The sequence below is a fragment of the Erpetoichthys calabaricus genome, chromosome 18 (assembly GCF_900747795.2).
Source record: "Erpetoichthys calabaricus chromosome 18, fErpCal1.3, whole genome shotgun sequence".
Taxonomy (NCBI): Eukaryota; Metazoa; Chordata; class Cladistia; order Polypteriformes; family Polypteridae; genus Erpetoichthys; species Erpetoichthys calabaricus.
In genome coordinates this window covers 16,224,795-16,242,266 of record NC_041411.2, presented here as the reverse complement: position 1 = coordinate 16,242,266, position 17,472 = coordinate 16,224,795, and the positions used below count along the sequence as shown (strand labels likewise).

General features: G+C 41.3%; 1 protein-coding gene across 6 annotated transcripts in view; it reads left to right on the top strand.

The window, feature by feature from the left end:
- git2a (G protein-coupled receptor kinase interacting ArfGAP 2a) overlaps positions 1 to 17,472 on the top strand; it is a 63,892-nt gene that overhangs the window by 43,743 nt on the left and 2,677 nt on the right. For 4 of the 6 annotated variants that reach the window (XM_051921387.1, XM_051921386.1, XM_051921388.1 and 1 more), the window contains 4 exons: positions 6,369 to 6,451; positions 7,313 to 7,501; positions 7,820 to 7,951; positions 9,500 to 9,563. In XM_051921387.1, the coding sequence (XP_051777347.1) occupies positions 6,369 to 6,451; positions 7,313 to 7,501; positions 7,820 to 7,951; positions 9,500 to 9,563 (468 nt within the window). The remainder of the gene's footprint in view (positions 1 to 6,368; positions 6,452 to 7,312; positions 7,502 to 7,819; positions 7,952 to 9,499; positions 9,564 to 17,472) is intronic. The other 2 variants (XM_028825074.2, XM_028825076.2) reach the window with 1 other exon arrangement.

Sequence of the window (17,472 nt, the reverse complement as noted above, 5' to 3'; positions counted from 1 at the left end):
AACACAGGGCACAAGGCAGGAACCAATCCCAGGCAGGGTGCCAACGCACCGCAGGACTCACACAACACACCCACACACCAAGCACACACTAAGGACAATTTAGGATCGCCAATCCACCTAACCTGCATGTCTTTGGACTGTGGGAGGAAACCCACGCAGACATGGGGAGAACATGCAAACTCCACGCAGGGAGGACCCGGGAAGTGAACCCAGGTCTCCTTACTGCGAGGCAGCAGCACTTTCACTGTGCCACCGTGTGTGTGTGTGTGTGTGTGTGTGTGTGTGTGTGTATGTGTGTATGTATATATATATATATATAATTTATTTATTTTTTTAGATAAAAGAGCATGAAAATTAGAGGCTGTAGAGTAACAGCTGCCTTTATGGCAACATAAACAAACAACTGAAGACCTCTAGATATACACTTTTTAATCTTAATTTGAAGATGCTAATGCTTATTTATATATTAAACAATATTTGCAATAGGTTGATTTAAAGTTATGATAAATACTCATACTGGAGAAGTTTGGTATACCTGTGTTTCAAGTTGAAGTTTTTAATTTCTCCACAGTCATGGTATATTGTTTGTTTGGCTCATTTTCATGTTGGAGCCCTGTACCGTTCACCTCCATTTTCAAGTGTAAGAGCATGCTAGGTATTTTGTAAAATTCAAAAAAAAAGTTACTTTCAGAATACAATTTCTTGTGGAAAATGAATGTATGCCATGATTAAGAAAGACTAACTTTTTGACATGATAAGTACCAAACTTATCCTTTAATTTACATTGTTTAACAAAATAGATTTTATTTCTTGGCCATGTTTTTGCTAAGAGGGGTTCTAGCCCCTGGATGCAGAGATTTAAAACTGCATGTATGAAGGCACGGAACCAACAACCTCTTTACCATTACGTTTATCCCCAGAAAAGCAAGCCAAAAATGTAGTTTTATTCAAGAACAAAAGTGAATGTGTAGCATTTTAATTACCAAAATGCCAATATAAATACAATAGGAAAGGTATGTCAAGTGTCCATTGCTGTACAGAAGCAGGTTTTGTACACGTCCTTCGTGTGGCATGTTTTAAGACTAACCAACACACATCCCAACGTCACAATCGGGACAGTAGAAGTGTGTTTCTTTGCATGTTTATGATATTTGCTGTGTTACGTGAACATAAGAGGGTACAATGTTAGTGCCTGAACTGCACAATCAATGTGCCCCTTGTGTAATTATTGTACATTACCACAGCGCAAAAGCTCAATGACTTTCATGTTTCCCAAAATGGACACTGACAGTTGCTGCATTATGAACAGTGTTTAGGGGGCTAACGTCTTTGTGGTCCTTCCACTTGATCACAGTCATTATGCTGACCAATTTACATTGTCATCATTATCACTTGATTCAAGTAATGGATCAGTTTAAGTTTGTTGTAAAACTGTTTTTTTTGCTTCCTCAACATTTTTGAAGGGTCTGCCTCATTAATGAATATTGATCAGTTACCATATAGCATGATGATGTTGTTTTATTCACCAGATGCCAACAGAATACTGTTCTGAGCGTTATTTGGGCTTAACACTTTACATTGGATCATAACAGCTTAACCCAAGAGACAGTTTGTGTTTTCTGATTTAATTAGTAATTGGGGTATGAGACGGGAATAAATGAAAGTTCATTGTACTGATGGTTTCCATTGCCTTTGTGCTCTGAAGCTAATCACACCCCTCACTTCTAGTGCTTAGATAAATTTCACACTAACCTGCTTCCATTGCCTAAACTTTTTGCAAATGCATTCTGACTATACATAGAATTTATCTTTATTATTCTGGACTTTCATTGAAATGTTATATTTTAAAAAATGTTTTAAATAAGTTTATATGGTCGGTGAAGAAAGCTTCATCCCAGCCCACCAATGCCAACACAGTTTGCTATAATAAGAGTCAATAAGTTGAATTTTATTTTTTTTTGAACGTTTAACACATCAAACTTTAATGGGCAATTATCAAATGTTATAAGTTTAAACAAAAATACAAAGCTGAGAAATTCATCTCCTGTCAGTGCTGCATTTCTAGTCCTTCCTTATTTGATATTTGGTAGCAGCTCTTTGCAGCAGCTATAGGTTAGTTCATTTGTGTTTTGTTATAGTTTATTATGTTTTGTAGGTTTAATATTTGACAATATTCATTTCATAATTACTTGCAAGTCATTTGGGGAGTCACAGTATACAAGTATTTTATTCCCGCCAGGTTTTCTGTGGGCTTACTTTCCCAGTTTAAGGTTTTGCTACAGCAGCTCCTACGACTGAAGAGCAATCTCACACCATCATGTTGACACCACCTTGCTTCAGTGTGGTGATGTTATGTTAAGTTATGTTATGAGTTGTGTTTTTTTTTCTTCTAATTTCACCACATAATTTTTGTGTTATCAGAAAACATAATTATTTACATCTTCTTTATAGAAACTCCTATATCCTTTTTCTTGCAAACTCAAAACAATTAATGTATGCTTTCTTTAAAACATGCCTATCTCTATGCAATTTAACAATAAAACCCAGATGGTGCAGCCATGACTTTGATTTTTAGCCCTTGATTCCTTCTCTGTTCAGTTGTCCTCTTTGACTGACTGTTGAGTTTTGAGGGACATCATGCGCTATGAAAATCCTGGGCAAATTTATATATCTTTAATTTTCTGACAACTGATTGAATGGTTCCTTAAGATTCTTAGTGCCTTTGAAATAATTTCTCTCTCCTGTCTTCACACTGGCATACGAAGTCACACATGCAGGTGTCATTAACTTTAAAGATGAGAAGTGTCCGTCTGAAGGATTAAGCGCACACCGGTGGATTCACAGTGGATGGTTCAAAACAGAAACGGAGGCAGTGCTTTTTTTTAATGATAGGAAATATTATGGGGTTAATCATTTTCAAAGCTAGATTTTTTTTTTTATATTTTTGTGATTTAAAATACATATTTTGATGGTCATAATTATGTTTTGATAATGTTCCAAAAAATGCCAATTTAAATGTTTTGCAACATTTATTTGTAACGCAGCACATTGTGAAAGTAGTCAGCAGCAGAGCGAATCCTTTCCACACTTGATAGTCACTTGGCCTATTACGCCAAGAAGGCCTTGTAATAAGTATTTGGTAATATTTAATAAACTTGAACGGTTTTTTGCTTGATAAAGACTATATAGTCTGCAACAAGATGTTGACATGACAGCTTAATTACAGACGTTTTCCTGAACCATAGCTCGGTCTATCATCATCTCCAAATTACAGACTAAGAATAAAATGAAAACCAAGCCTTCTGTTTAATTTGCTAATGTCTTCCACATAAACAAACCTCAGAGGAAAGAGGCGTTCAGTCCTGGTCTCACATTTTGTTCAGACTGATTTGTTAATTAGAATCTAGTGATTTTTTTTTTTTTAGTAGAACTTGCCATTTAATGAGAGATTCTGCTTCTTTAACCAGTCATTATTTTGTGCTGTCGGAAATTTTGCTTTTCTGAGAAAACCAACAGAGTGATTTGGAAGGATTAGTCGCCCTCAGGCTTTCTACTAGTTCTTTTGCAAAAATAACTTAATTTAAGCACCAACTTAACAATGCACACAAATATCATTCTTGGTTAACTACTTTCTGCATATTAAAATAATGAATAAGTGAATTAAAATTAATCAAAAAAAAGTTTTGAACATTTAAGACTCCTGTGACGTAGCAGTAGGATGTGCTTCACTAAATTTCAGAGAGGACTGATCACGCTGTGGAGTAGGCTACCTGACCTTTAAAAACCAGCCTCAGTTTTAAAGTTCAAAGAAAAGTCTACAGCATGCAAGACCACAACTGAGCAGCCTGCTTTAGCATATCACCTTCAAAATATTTTGTTAAAAATTTTATTCTACAGTTCTGCTCCAGTTCCACTTGATCGTTTCTAAAAAGTGGGCTAATGTTGCATAAGAGTAGAAAGTGTTACTCATTTTATTTTTACTGACAAGCTGCTAATTGTAACACTGCAGCAAGCCAAGTTTTAATAGAAATGGGTCAGGAGTGATTTGTGACAGACGGGTATCAGCAAGAGTGAAAGGGAAGGTCTACAGGATGGTAGTAAGACCAGCTGTGTTATATGGGTTGGAGACGGTGGCACTGACCAGAAAGCAAGAGACAGAGCTGGAGGTGGCAGAGTTAAAGATGTTATGATCCACTGTGACAATCCCTAATGGGAGCAGCCAGAAGAAGAAGAACAGATATTCTAGCATAAATATAATACGTCAGTGTTACATAGTGAAAAGAAGGGTCTTGGAAACTTGATGGATGGATGGAGTATTCACGAATTACATTAGTGCACATTATGGCGAACATTATACTGCAGAATAACAAAGTGTAGGAGACTATGAAGGCCTACTAAGTACATCACTCCTGTTAAAGTAAGAGCTAGCTGAGATGTCCGTGTGCTGCCCTGTGATCGAGGCACAGTACAGTACCTTCTTAGCTCTGTGAAACACAAATAAGTGTAATGAAATACTTCAGAAGCTTTCTAGTTGATTACAGTCTAAACAAAAAAAAGATCTATATATAGGCAGCCGCCATCCACTAGAGTTCAATGTTTTCAGTGAACTATCCTGAACTATGTTTATTTTTCCTGAAAATAATGGTTCAGCAAATATTCAAAATGTATTGTTTAGCTGTTTAAAGGTCCTGTTTGACCTCGTTTTTGTTTTTATGATGGAGAATGTTCATTTTGAACCTTCATCTTGTATTCGAGTTTATGTATGACAGCAATGCATGTGCAGATATCATTTTGTCTGAGTTATGCCTCAGTAGGAACCCACTTCAAATGAAGACCTAACAGCACTAAACTATCTGCTTCCGCAGGTTTTGATGTTCTCATGACTAACCTTGCTGCATCAAAGTTATTAACAGCTTGATGTGTTAGCCATGACTATGATGCTTCTTTAAAGCTTAGCTGGATTGTTCCACCTTCACTAATTTCATCAGTTCTTCTGTTTTTTATGATCTGCCTTTTAAGTGTATTGGTTAATTATTAACCAGTTATTTTAAAAATAAAACGAAGGCCTTTAAAGTTAACAATGGAGGACCAGCTGATTAGTGTTCACATCTGAGTGCCCAGGTGCGGATGTGTTTCATTATTCTCACAAACTGAAAGGAGATTTTTCCACTTCCCAGATATTGGTCTGATTTTTAGATTCCGGTGTCAAACTCTTACTGAAGGACTAGTAGTATTTGTGGACCTCCACTACAACCTGTTTCTTGGTTGGATGACGGTTCTTGCTGTTCTTTGTATGTGTAGCTTGTCCTGCAGTACTACATAAGGAAGGCTGAAGTTTCGAAGTAAGCTTGTTTTCTTCTCCAATCCTGGTGCCAGAGACTGGTGACTTGTTGATTAGCACACACAAGTAAGAATGTCACTGAACCGGTCTGTATCGGACTCCATACAACTGTACTTCTGTAGACCTCCTATTCTGAGGTCCGTCTAGATTAGCATAGAGATTAGCACTCCTCACTCTCACTTGTTTCTTGCTTTTCTTTCAATACATTTTACTTAAGTGTACAGATTAACTAAATTAGTCGTTGCCCCCCTTGGTTGGTTGCATCTTGTTATTAACTGGCAGGTAGATAAGGAATTAAAGATCGTAACTCTTAAGAAGTTCCTGAACTAAAATTAATCTAGAGAATGACCCATTATCAAGCAAAAAGAGTTTGACACCCCTAATATATTTAAGGAACAATATTTTTTTATTTACTGTCATTTCATGTTTAAATGAGAAAATAAGCTTAAAAAAAAAATCTGTAGATAATGCAATAACTGGTTAACTTTCTATACCATCGGGTCCTACGAATGATCAGAATACCCACACTTGGTTGGCCCCATTATTTAGCTATAATATACGAGAAGAAAAGCATCCAGATTGCACCACATGATGGTGACATCCAGACTCAGAAATGGCTAAGCAGGGCACTCTGAGAGCTGAAGGGGCTTCTGAAGGTGATGTGATCAGTCCGTTGCCTTCTCTTCATCTGTATACATTTTGTTTTTGCACTTGTGTGTTGTGTTATTTTTTTATTAACAAAACTCTTTTGGACTTGCTAGCTTAACACCTTCAGTCTGTAAATCTGGGAAAACCTATACTGTAGCATTTAAGTGATGTATGAAGAAGCTGTTAGTAAGAGTTGAATTCATTTGTCATATTAGCCTACACCAGGAGATATAAGCCCTTTCAACAGTAACTGGAAAACTAACCACTAGGTGTGGACTCGGGCTGATGCAAACATTATCTGGCCCAGCAGCACAGTGGTCTTATTGCTCGCGAGCTAACCCACCTTCTCTGCCCGTTACCATTTTTCTGATCATTTCAGGCTTACAAAGCAGAAAAGCAAAGCAGCATGCCTGAGAGTGATTATGACAACACAGCCAATGAATTGGAGCTAGAAGACACTGGGTGAGTGGATTACCTCCTCTTCCCCACCCCATGTTTTTTGTGCTTGATGAAGTAGCAGCACAAAGATGATAAAAGTGGAGCAGTAGTTTGAATTGTGTGTGTTTATGCACTGAAAGAAGTGTTGGCAGAAGGCAAGGGAAGAATACATCTTAGTGCATGATGAGTGGACTCGATAATAAGCATTAAACTAACAAGCTTGAATTATAAACGTTCTAGTGGCAGCTAGAGGAACTGCTTGAATACTAAAGGCATAACTTAAAAATCAGTTAATTTCTAGCCTTCGTTCTACCAAGGTATGGTGCTTTTAGTCTGATCTGGCCTTCCTAGAGCTTTTAGTCTTTTGTTTTAAATTGCAGAGTTTTAGATTATTTTTCCCCAAACCAAGCATTGCCCCATGGAGAAAGAACTGTGGGTCAGAGTGTTAAGATGTGGAGGCCACATTTTAACTGAAAATAGCTTTCTGACTTGCAAAACAACTTATTCACAGATGCTTCCATAACATTCTCTGTGAAATGCATGCTAATTTATTATCAGAAATCAGTAGGAACCAGGAAGCATGTTTTTGTGCCTTTTGGATTCAAGATGACAAAAATGCTTCAGACTTTGAATATAAGTTCAGCTTTGGGATTTTGAAGGTTCTAGTATTAAGTGATAAAATCTGGATCATGAGAGAAGTTGTTTTGTGCTAAGGTGGGGACTCCCTGTGTTTAATTGTCAGGTAATATCAAAACTCTTGGGTTTCTGTAGTTTAAATATCTGGGCCTGGGAATAAACATGTATTAAATAGGTAGAAGCTGTTTCAATTGAAAAAGTGCACTCATGTTGGAACTTATTTTGTTCTGCTATTAAACATCTTTACAGTTTCAGCAGGAAAACAAAGCAGAAAGGCAGCAGCTGGCAAGGTGAGGGGACAATCGCAGAGTTAGAAGATCAAGACTCTGAGCCAGATGCAACTCTTCCAAGCACTGAGGATGTCATCCGAAAAACGGAACAAATAACTAAAAACATACAGGAACTCCTGCGAGCCGCTCAAGAGAACAAGCATGACAGGTGAGGGTGAATGTGCGTGGTGTGCTCATTAATATCATCGTGGTATCGACCCTTTTCCATTTCATCCTTGAGTCTGATGGGCTAATATTTAGATTGTTCTTTTCAAATCTTGCACTTATTGTCTTTTTTTTTTGTTCTTGATTTATTTGTTTATGAACTGTTAGCTTTCCCCTTGCATGCCACAGGAGTGTCAAGTTTTCCACTTTTTTTTTCTCATTCATTGTTTTTCTGTCTCCTTCTCTTTCCTTTTTCCCCTATGGGGGTGTTCATTGCTCACGTGTGGCTCCTGTACTCCCTGCCTCTCTCCCTGCTAAACAGACCCATTGAGCGTGAGAGCTTACGAAGGCTGCGGAACAGTTTTGGCTGTTTCAGTACCCTGGTTCCTTGGACCGACAAATCTCCTCCTTCCCTGCAATCTCTGAGCCTCCAGCAGCCTGATCCTGCCTCCTGGTACTCTGGCCTCTGTCCCTGCCTTCCAGGCACAGTGTCTCCTCTTCAATTCATGCTATGATAGGCTTAGGACGGGCTTCCTAACTGTTAGATTAGCCAGTTTGCGTGTACACTGCATGAACACCGAGCCGATTAACAACATCACCTCAAAAGTGACACAAAAGGGGACTGCTGCTGATAGGAGCTAAGTATTTGGGACACTTGAGAACAAAGTTGATATTGCTATACTAATCTGCATCTTACTGTATTGTTTAATTGCTTGAAGTCTTAACCAGTAAGGCAAATGTTCAAAAAGGAGGGAACTTGTCTATACTGGCAGGCCTGGCTGTTAGAATTTGATCAAAAGTGCACAGTTCCTTTTTAAATCCATTTTTTGACCCATCCTGCTTAGGTACTTTGAGATGATTCATCTTCATGAAATGTTCTTTTTTAGAAACTGAGCACAGTAAAGTGAATTTTAAACTTCATGATCTGGGCCTTCTCTTCAAAAGGCTGTGCTTCTTGGACTATGTATACTATTGCCAGCCTTCCCAGTTATTTTCTACTTAAAGGTGGAAGTCTTATTGATGTATATTATGAGTTGGCTTCTTTTCCATCCATGGTGTGTAGGGGATGGGGTGGCAAGGCATATAATGCATACAGGGACTCCCTCATCTGGCAATGTTAACATTTTGAAATTAAATTTTAAGTAGGCGGATTTGTACGCTTAAAAAAAGAGCTAGTGAATAAACCTTTAGACCAAAACACTGAGCTCTTGTATGAAAGGAACTCCTCAATTATTTATCAAGTGACGCAGACCTGGAAAATGAGCACCATGATGTCTTTCTTGGCAAGAATAGACTGCTCACCCTGCTGCCCTCCTAAAGTTGCATAAACCATTTTATGTGGCCAAGCAAAAAGTAGACGCTGCATTCTCAGGACAAAAAACATAAAGACAAACTTGTTTCCTTCCAAAAGCTTTATAAATAAATAAATTAAAAAAAAGAATTCAGAACCCTGAAGAGCAATCTGGAAGATCCAGAGGCCAGTATTCTTGGAGGGCATGTAAACCTCATGTGCTAATTACAACTGACACACTCTGCATTTTATTACAGTTCTGGGAAATTAGTCATAAAATGGGATGTAAAAATAACACATTGTCTGCCTGGCCGAAGAGTGCAACACAATAATACTTGTATGCACAATCATATGCTTATTTATATTGGTCTCCCCACCAAAATAATAAAGATAATAATAATGATAAAGATACATACAGTGAATTAAGGTAGAATGGCTAAAGTCAGGCCTAGTGTGAGAGTTAAGCAAACAAAATGTGTTAACTTGAATATGAAGACCAACTTATTTAGTTGTGTTTGTATTTTAATAAGTAGTTAGTGTTATTAAAATATTTATGAAGCCCCCACTTCACTACAGCTCGACTGAAGGCCTTTGTCTATTTGTTAATACTTAATGAATAAAACCTTTTTGGTGCTGGACATTCTTGAATATTGCATAAGATGTAACACCTTATATTAATACATTGACACGTTTTCTGTTTTTCTGTTGTAGCTTTATGCCATGCTCCGAAAGAATACATGTGGCTGTAACAGAGATGGCGGCCCTATTTCCCAAGGTGGGTGGTGCTCTATTTTCCGTTTTTGAGTCAGCAGTTCTGTGTTACACTGTGACCACTTGTTCTTGAATGTGTTTGTGTTCTTTTTGCTGTGTCAATATGCTATCTTCTTACATAATACACCACCCTGGCTGTCCGTTTGTCTATCTAACATTTTAAATTGCCTGTAGCTCACAAACCGATTGACCTGAAATTTGGTTCACATATACTACGTGACGTCTGCTGTCCACTTTCGGGGGGTGATAATTGACCTCCAAGGTTGTTATTCTTACTTTCATTTTAGTGTAGAATAACCCCTACCACCTTTGCCGTCACTTCCTCTACCTCTTCATATCTTAAATCATTCTCGAGGCAGATTGGACTTTAGTGCCACCTTAAGTGAAAAATTAAGGAAAACGTAATTGCAACACAAACACTGACTTAAATCAGTTTTAATGCGAAAAGATGCCGTGGAAAGAACAGAAGAAGCGGGCCGCTAGGGTGAAGGAAAGAAGAAGAGCTGCTCAGGAAGCAGCAAGCGCATCAACCTCTGAGCAAACAAATGCTAAATGTACAGAGAAAGAGGGTGAAAACTAGGAATGCTCAAGTCAAGTGGATTCCCTGCACGTTATCGTGGAGTACGCCATTACTGGTTTTCAATAATCAGACTACGCTGGTTCTATTTCAGTCACTTGACATAAAAAAAAAAAGATTCAGCTTTTGTTTTGTGCACAGCCATAATTCATAGCCTTCTGCCTCACCTTCCAAAAGATCCAAAGATGGTGGCTGGTCATGGTAGAACAATACCAACAAATTATTTATTATAGTATTAATCATGCACATCACCTTGTGCCTCTGCCTGCCCTGAAGGTGTATATCAACTCATCAAAGGCCCCACTGAAGAACTGTGACACAGTGAAATATTGGCAGTGGAGCTGCTTGAAGAAAGAAGGGAAGTTGTGATGATGAGGTGACATGTTTAGTGCAGGTGGGGCTGCAGGCAGAGCAGTAGGAGAAGCTGGGGATGAATTCTGGGATGCGCTTCATTCAAACTTCTGAAGGAGCTGCCGTGGTATAAAAACTGAATAAAAAGCAGTATGCTCTGTGGAAGTGAAACATGGCCGATGAAAGCATAGTTTGAAGCAAAGCCGGACAGAACAATCATGAGTGATCAGGTGGAGGTGTGGAGTGTCGCACAATTAGGAGGAAGGTTTGACGTGGAGAGTATAGATGTTAAGGCACTTTGGACATGTGTAGCACAAGTGGTGAGGTACACCAAGATGCAGGTTGGGGAGCTCCAGTGGGAGGCCGAAGAAGATATGTGGTTGTAGGGGTTATTAGTTGATATGAAAGCAGTGGGTCTCACCCCCAAAGGGTGATGCTTACCTGGTGGTGATTACATAACTACAATTTTCATTTGTAGTGAATCACTTCTAAAAGTGTAGATGCCTTTGGACACTGATTTAATACAGTGGTGTGAAAAACTATTTGCCCCCTTTCTGATTTCTTATTCTTTTGCATGTTTGTCACACAAAATGTTTCTGATCATCAAACACATTTAACCATTAGTCAAATATAACACAAGTAAACACAAAATGCAGTTTTTAAATGATGGTTTTTATTATTTAGGGAGAAAAAAAATCCAAACCTACATGGCCCTGTGTGAAAAAGTAATTGCCCCCTTGTTAAAAAATAACCTAACTGTGGTGTATCACACCTGAGTTCAATTTCCGTAGCCACCCCCAGGCCTGATTACTGCCACACCTGTTTCAATCAAGAAATCACTTAAATAGGAGCTGCCTGACACAGAGAAGTAGACCAAAAGCACCTCAAAAGCTAGACATCATGCCAAGATCCAAAGAAATTCAGGAACAAATGAGAACAGAAGTAATTGAGATCTATCAGTCTGGTAAAGGTTATAAAGCCATTTCTAAAGCTTTGGGACTCCAGCGAACCACAGTGAGAGCCATTATCCACAAATGGCAAAAACATGGAACAGTGGTGAACCTTCCCAGGAGTGGCCGGCCGACCAAAATTACCCCAAGAGCGCAGAGACGACTCATCCGAGAGGTCACAAAAGACCCCAGGACAACGTCTAAAGAACTGCAGGCCTCACTTGCCTCAATTAAGGTCAGTGTTCACGACTCCACCATAAGAAAGAGACTGGGCAAAAACGGCCTGCATGGCAGATGTCCAAGACGCAAACCACTGTTAAGCAAAAAGAACATTAGGGCTCGTCTCAATTATGCTAAGAAACATCTCAATGATTGCCAAGACTTTTGGGAAAATACCTTGTGGACTGATGAGACAAAAGTTGAACTTTTTGGAAGGCAAATGTCCCGTTACATCTGGCGTAAAAGGAACACAGCATTTCAGAAAAAGAACATCATACCAACAGTAAAATATGGTGGTGGTAGTGTGATGGTCTGGGGTTGTTTTGCTGCTTCAGGACCTGGAAGGCTTGCTGTGATAGATGGAACCATGAATTCTACTGTCTACCAAAAAATCCTGAAGGAGAATGTCCGGCCATCTGTTCGTCAACTCAAGCTGAAGCGATCTTGGGTGCTGCAACAGGACAATGACCCTAAACACACCAGCAAATCCACCTCTGAATGGCTGAAGAAAAACAAAATGAAGACTTTGGAGTGGCCTAGTCAAAGTCCTGACCTGAATCCAATTGAGATGCTATGGCATGACCTTAAAAAGGCGGTTCATGCTAGAAAAACCTCAAATAAAGCTGAATTACAACAATTTTGCAAAGATGAGTGGGCCAAAATTCCTGCAGAGCGCTGTAAAAGACTCATTGCAAGTTATCGCAAACGCTTGATTGCAGTTATTGCTGCTAAGGGTGGCCCAACCAGTTATTAGGTTCAGGGGGCAATTACTTTTTCACACAGGGCCATGTAGGTTTGGATGTTTTTTTCTCCCTAAATAATAAAAACCACCATTTACAAACTGCATTTTGTGTTTACTTGTGTTATATTTGACTAATGGTTAAATGTGTTTGATGATCAGAAACATTTTGTGTGACAAACATGCAAAAGAATAAGAAATCAGGAAGGGGGCAAATAGTTTTTCACACCACTGTATATAATAAAACACAAAGGTCTGTCTGTGTGTGTGTGTTCAGGCCCTTTGAGCAATCTCACAGGTCATTTTGGCTTTGGTGATGTGATTGAAAGAGAAAGTTCAAGTGTGAGACACACAAGGAGGAGTAAAGGCATTGGATGCACGCTGAGAGTCGTCTTCAGAGATGGGAATTCTAAAAGCAGATAGCAGGTGAGCAAGGCGCCTTGAAATGACAAGAGTGCGCGCACTTTATGGGAGTGCTGCTTGCAATATCCAGAGAAAAGGTACATATAAATATTTTTACACAACTTGTATTGCCTGTCTTCAGTAGGTAGTGTGGTTAGCTCTTACTATAGGCAGATGAAGGTGACCTAAGCAGTTGATGATGGTGACGATGACAAGCAAGTTACCGACAATTCAGACAATGCTTCCCTCGTGTCCTTTACTGATGTGCTGTGTCTAAGGATGGAGCCCACTACACCGGTGGTGTATTCAGATGGCGCTGCCCCTCTTTTTCCAGATTGCTTCTGTTGAGGTTCAGATGTCCGAAGCAGTAAGTGAATTGTGTTTCTCCAAAGGAGGACATTTTGGTCAATTTGGATTGTCTGAAACTGCGTTCAGGAAAGGGAGCACAGTAGGTCAGAGCAGTTCAGGCTGAGGTGACATCACAGGCTTCTCGGTCTTGGGCTATTTCTGGCTTTGTCCTTTGTGTCCTTTTGATTGCTTGCGAGTAGGTCCACAGTAATGTGACAGCGTCTACACGCTTAAGTTATACAACTGTGTAAAGCAAAGCTACTTGCTGGAGTGTGCCCCATGAATCCATGCAGATGTGGTATGTGGGCACTTCAGCTGGTCACGGGTTCACTTCACTACCGTCTCTCGTCAGCTGGGCTCCCGTGACTGCCGTTACTGTTACGCAGTTATCGGTTTCACCATTTGAGTGCCTAACGGCCCCCCTTTAAGACCATGTGTCTTTGTTTTTTTCTTTATTAAAATCTGGTATCTGGTCTAATTAGTTTACAGTGTGTCTGCTGGCATTCAGTTTGGGCCTAAATGTGTGTGTGGTACAAAGTGGGAAGTGTTTGAGTTTCTAAAGAGCTTTAGGCAAGTGGTGCTGAGATACAACGGCTGGGCCGGCCAGGTCCAGAGTCCGAGCCACAGGTGGCATGTCATTCATTGACAGCAGTGTGGTGTTTGACGTCTCTTCCTTTTAACGCATGTGGTGTCATCTGTTCAGTGTCAGACTGGCCTGCTTGCTCAGCAGCCTATTTGTGTTTTGCTGTTTCCTAAATCTGTGCCTCTTCATTAGCAGCACCGGCATTAAGAGGTCACACACATGACCTGAAGTGTCCCTCATTGTCCTGTCACTCCTGTCTGTTCCTGTACTCTGCCTTGAACCCTTTTGCAATGATTTTCGAAGTTGTGGATAGAGGGTGTTGGGTGTTATGTTTAGTTTTGTGGGGGCAAGAAGCTTACCAGTTAGAGGTACCCAAATGCAGAAATACAGCATCAGTGGCAGCCCACCAAACACTGGAGCAGAGTCTTCATGTGCAGACAACAACAAATGGACACCATGCTGACCCAGGGACAAGAAAGGAGCAGCAGCAGCAGTGGTGGTAAGTAACAGATGGGCACTTGATGGGCATCAGCCTAGTGGGGCAAAGTGCTTACTAACATTAGTATGCCCCTGGCTGAGTGTATTTGGATTATGTTGATGTTTTTAATAATTTGCTGAAGCTCCACCATCTGTTGGTGGCAGTGGTGGGGCAATGCCTTATCACCTTGGCTGTGTTAGCTGCTGGAACAAGAAGGTAAGTGTGCTGTTAGTGTTCTCTGCAAGTGGGGACAAAAGAGTGGTGATCTCTTATCTTGTGGCTGGCACCTTTATCCTGGCTGCCTGAGGTGGGATTTGAACCACCAACCTTGGGTCTCAGGGTCCATCGCCTTATCCCCTGGACCACGGGTCCCCTTTAGAGTTAGGCTAAAATTGCTATTTGTATTCTCTACTCACACACTTCAACATAAGAGTAGATTCAACCACTCACCTGGACAGTGGGGGGCTTCTGTGGGGACCCTTTGCCAGAGGTGGGATTCGAACCACCAACCTTGGGTCTCAGGGTCCATCGCCTTATCCCCTGGACCACGGGTCCCCTTTAGAGTTAGGCTAAAATTGCTATTTGTATTCTCTACTCACACACTTCAACATAAGAGTAGATTCAACCACTCACCTGGACAGTGGGGGGCTTCTGTGGGGACCCTTTGCCAGAGGTGGGATTTGAACCACCAACCTTGGGTCTCAGGGTCCATCGCCTTATCCCCTGGACCACGGGTCCCCTTTAGAGTTAGGCTAAAATTGCTATTTGTATTCTCTACTCACACACTTCAACATAAGAGTAGATTCAACCACTCACCTGGACAGTGGGGGGCTTCTGTGGGGACCCTTTGCCAGAGGTGGGATTCGAACCACCAACCTTGGGTCTCAGGGTCCATCGCCTTATCCCCTGGACCACGGGTCCCCTTTAGAGTTAGGCTAAAATTGCTATTTGTATTCTCTACTCACACACTTCAACATAAGAGTAGATTCAACCACTCACCTGGACAGTGGGGGGCTTCTGTGGGGACCCTTTGCCAGAGGTGGGATTCGAACCACCAACCTTGGGTCTCAGGGTCCATCGCCTTATCCCCTGGACCACGGGTCCCCTTTAGAGTTAGGCTAAAATTGCTATTTGTATTCTCTACTCACACACTTCAACATAAGAGTAGATTCAACCACTCACCTGGACAGTGGGGGGCTTCTGTGGGGACCCTTTGCCAGAGGTGGGATTTGAACCACCAACCTTGGGTCTCAGGGTCCATCGCCTTATCCCCTGGACCACGGGTCCCCTTTAGAGTTAGGCTAAAATTGCTATTTGTATTCTCTACGCACACACTTTAACATAAGAGTAGATTCAACCACTCACCTGGACAGTGGGGGGCTTCTGTGGGGACCCTTTGCCAGAGGTGGGATTCGAACCACCAACCTTGGGTCTTAGGGTCCATCGCCTTATCCCCTGGACCACGGGTCCCCTTTAGAGTTAGGCTAAAGTTGCTATTTGTATTCTCTACTCACACACTTTAACATAAGAGTAGATTCAACCACTCATCTTCTGTGGGGACCCTTTGCCAGAGGTGGGATTTGAACCACCAACCTTGGGTCTCAGGGTCCATCACCTTATCCCCTGGACCACAGGTCCCCTTTAGAGTTAGGCTAAAGTTGTTATTTGTGTTCTCTATTCACACACTTTAACATAAGAGTAGCTTCAATCACTCACCTGGACATTGGTGGTGAAGAGCTTCTGTGGGGACCCTTGATCCTCTGGTTGGCTGGGGGTGGGGATTGAGCCACCAACCTTGGGTCCCCTGGACCATGGGTACCCTTTAGGGTTAGGCTAAAGTTGCTATTTCTGTTCTCTACTCACACACTTTAACATAATGGTAGCTTCAACCACTCACCTGGACATTGGTGGTGGGGGCTTCTGTGCTGTGGTTGGAATTGAACCACCAACCTTGCGTCTCAAAGTCCATTGCCTTATCCCCTGGACCACAGGTCTCCTTTAGTGTTAGGCTAAAGTGGCTATTTGTGTTCTCTCCTCACACACTTCAACAAAAGCACAGCTTGGACTACCCACCTAAGCAGTGGTGGAGGTCTTTGTTGCCATGGTTGGGAATTGAACTGACACCCGCAGGTCTTGGAGGCCACTGTCTTATCCACTAGACCACAAGTTCTCTTTAATAGCAGATTGAGATGTTGTTGTGGAGGAATTTGCTGCCAGGGTTGGGAATTGAACCACCCACTCTGAGGTTCAAGCTCTGAAGCCTTATCCCCTGGCCCATGAGATAATAAGCTAAAAAGGCTATTTGGGATCTCTCACATTTCAACAGCTGTGGCAACTTTGTTAAACATGGGAAGGGGTCTCCCTTCTACCTCTCATTTTCTCCAAGTAGCCTGAACAGCAGGATGGGTGGAAATGAGCTGAGGGGCGTGGACTTGCAGGGGGTGGGGTTAGGGTTTCAGACCCACCCATGTGGCATTGCCTGTATTTGCATAGTTAGATGTGGGCAGCTCAGAGTTTGTTACTCCAGCCACTCTGTTTAATAATAATAATAATAATTCATTACATTTATATAGCGCTTTTCTCAGTACTCAAAGCGCTATCCACACAGGGAGGAACCGGGAAGCGAACCCACAATCTTCCACAGTCTCCTTACTGGAAAGCAGCAGCACTACCACTGCGCCTGTGTTTGCCACTGTGGGGAGATTTGCTCAATGGGCCAAAGTACTACATCTTTTTATTCCTCCCGAAATGATCGGTTCATAAAATGGTACATAAGTTCCGAAATATGAAGCGAGCCCTCATTTTAGAAGGAGTTTAAATGGATTGTTAACGTGTTGTTACATCATTGTAGTTAGTGGGCTGTGAACCAGGCTCACACTTAAATGGAAGCAATGGCGCTTCCTGCCCCATTTTTCCAGGGTGAAGATCTGCATTGTGATGCATCAACCGTTTTTAAGACGCATTTCCAGCTTATTTTGTATGAATGTGGGCGTGGCTAAAGGCCGAAAGAGAGTCGGCGCTTCGTCAGCCCAGCCTGCAGGGAGGGGGCTGGACTGTGGCTCCTGATCCGGGGTCGACCTTGAGCAAGGGATGTGCTTTTACAACTTAAGGCACAGCCCATTAGCTCCATGACTCTATGCGGTTGACCCTTTTTAATAATCGATGACCTGTCCTTTCATTTTATGTTTAGGGGGTCTTTGTGTGTTTTACCAAATTCTTTAACATTTTCAAGTATATCTCCTTTCCATTAATTGTAAAGCCACGGC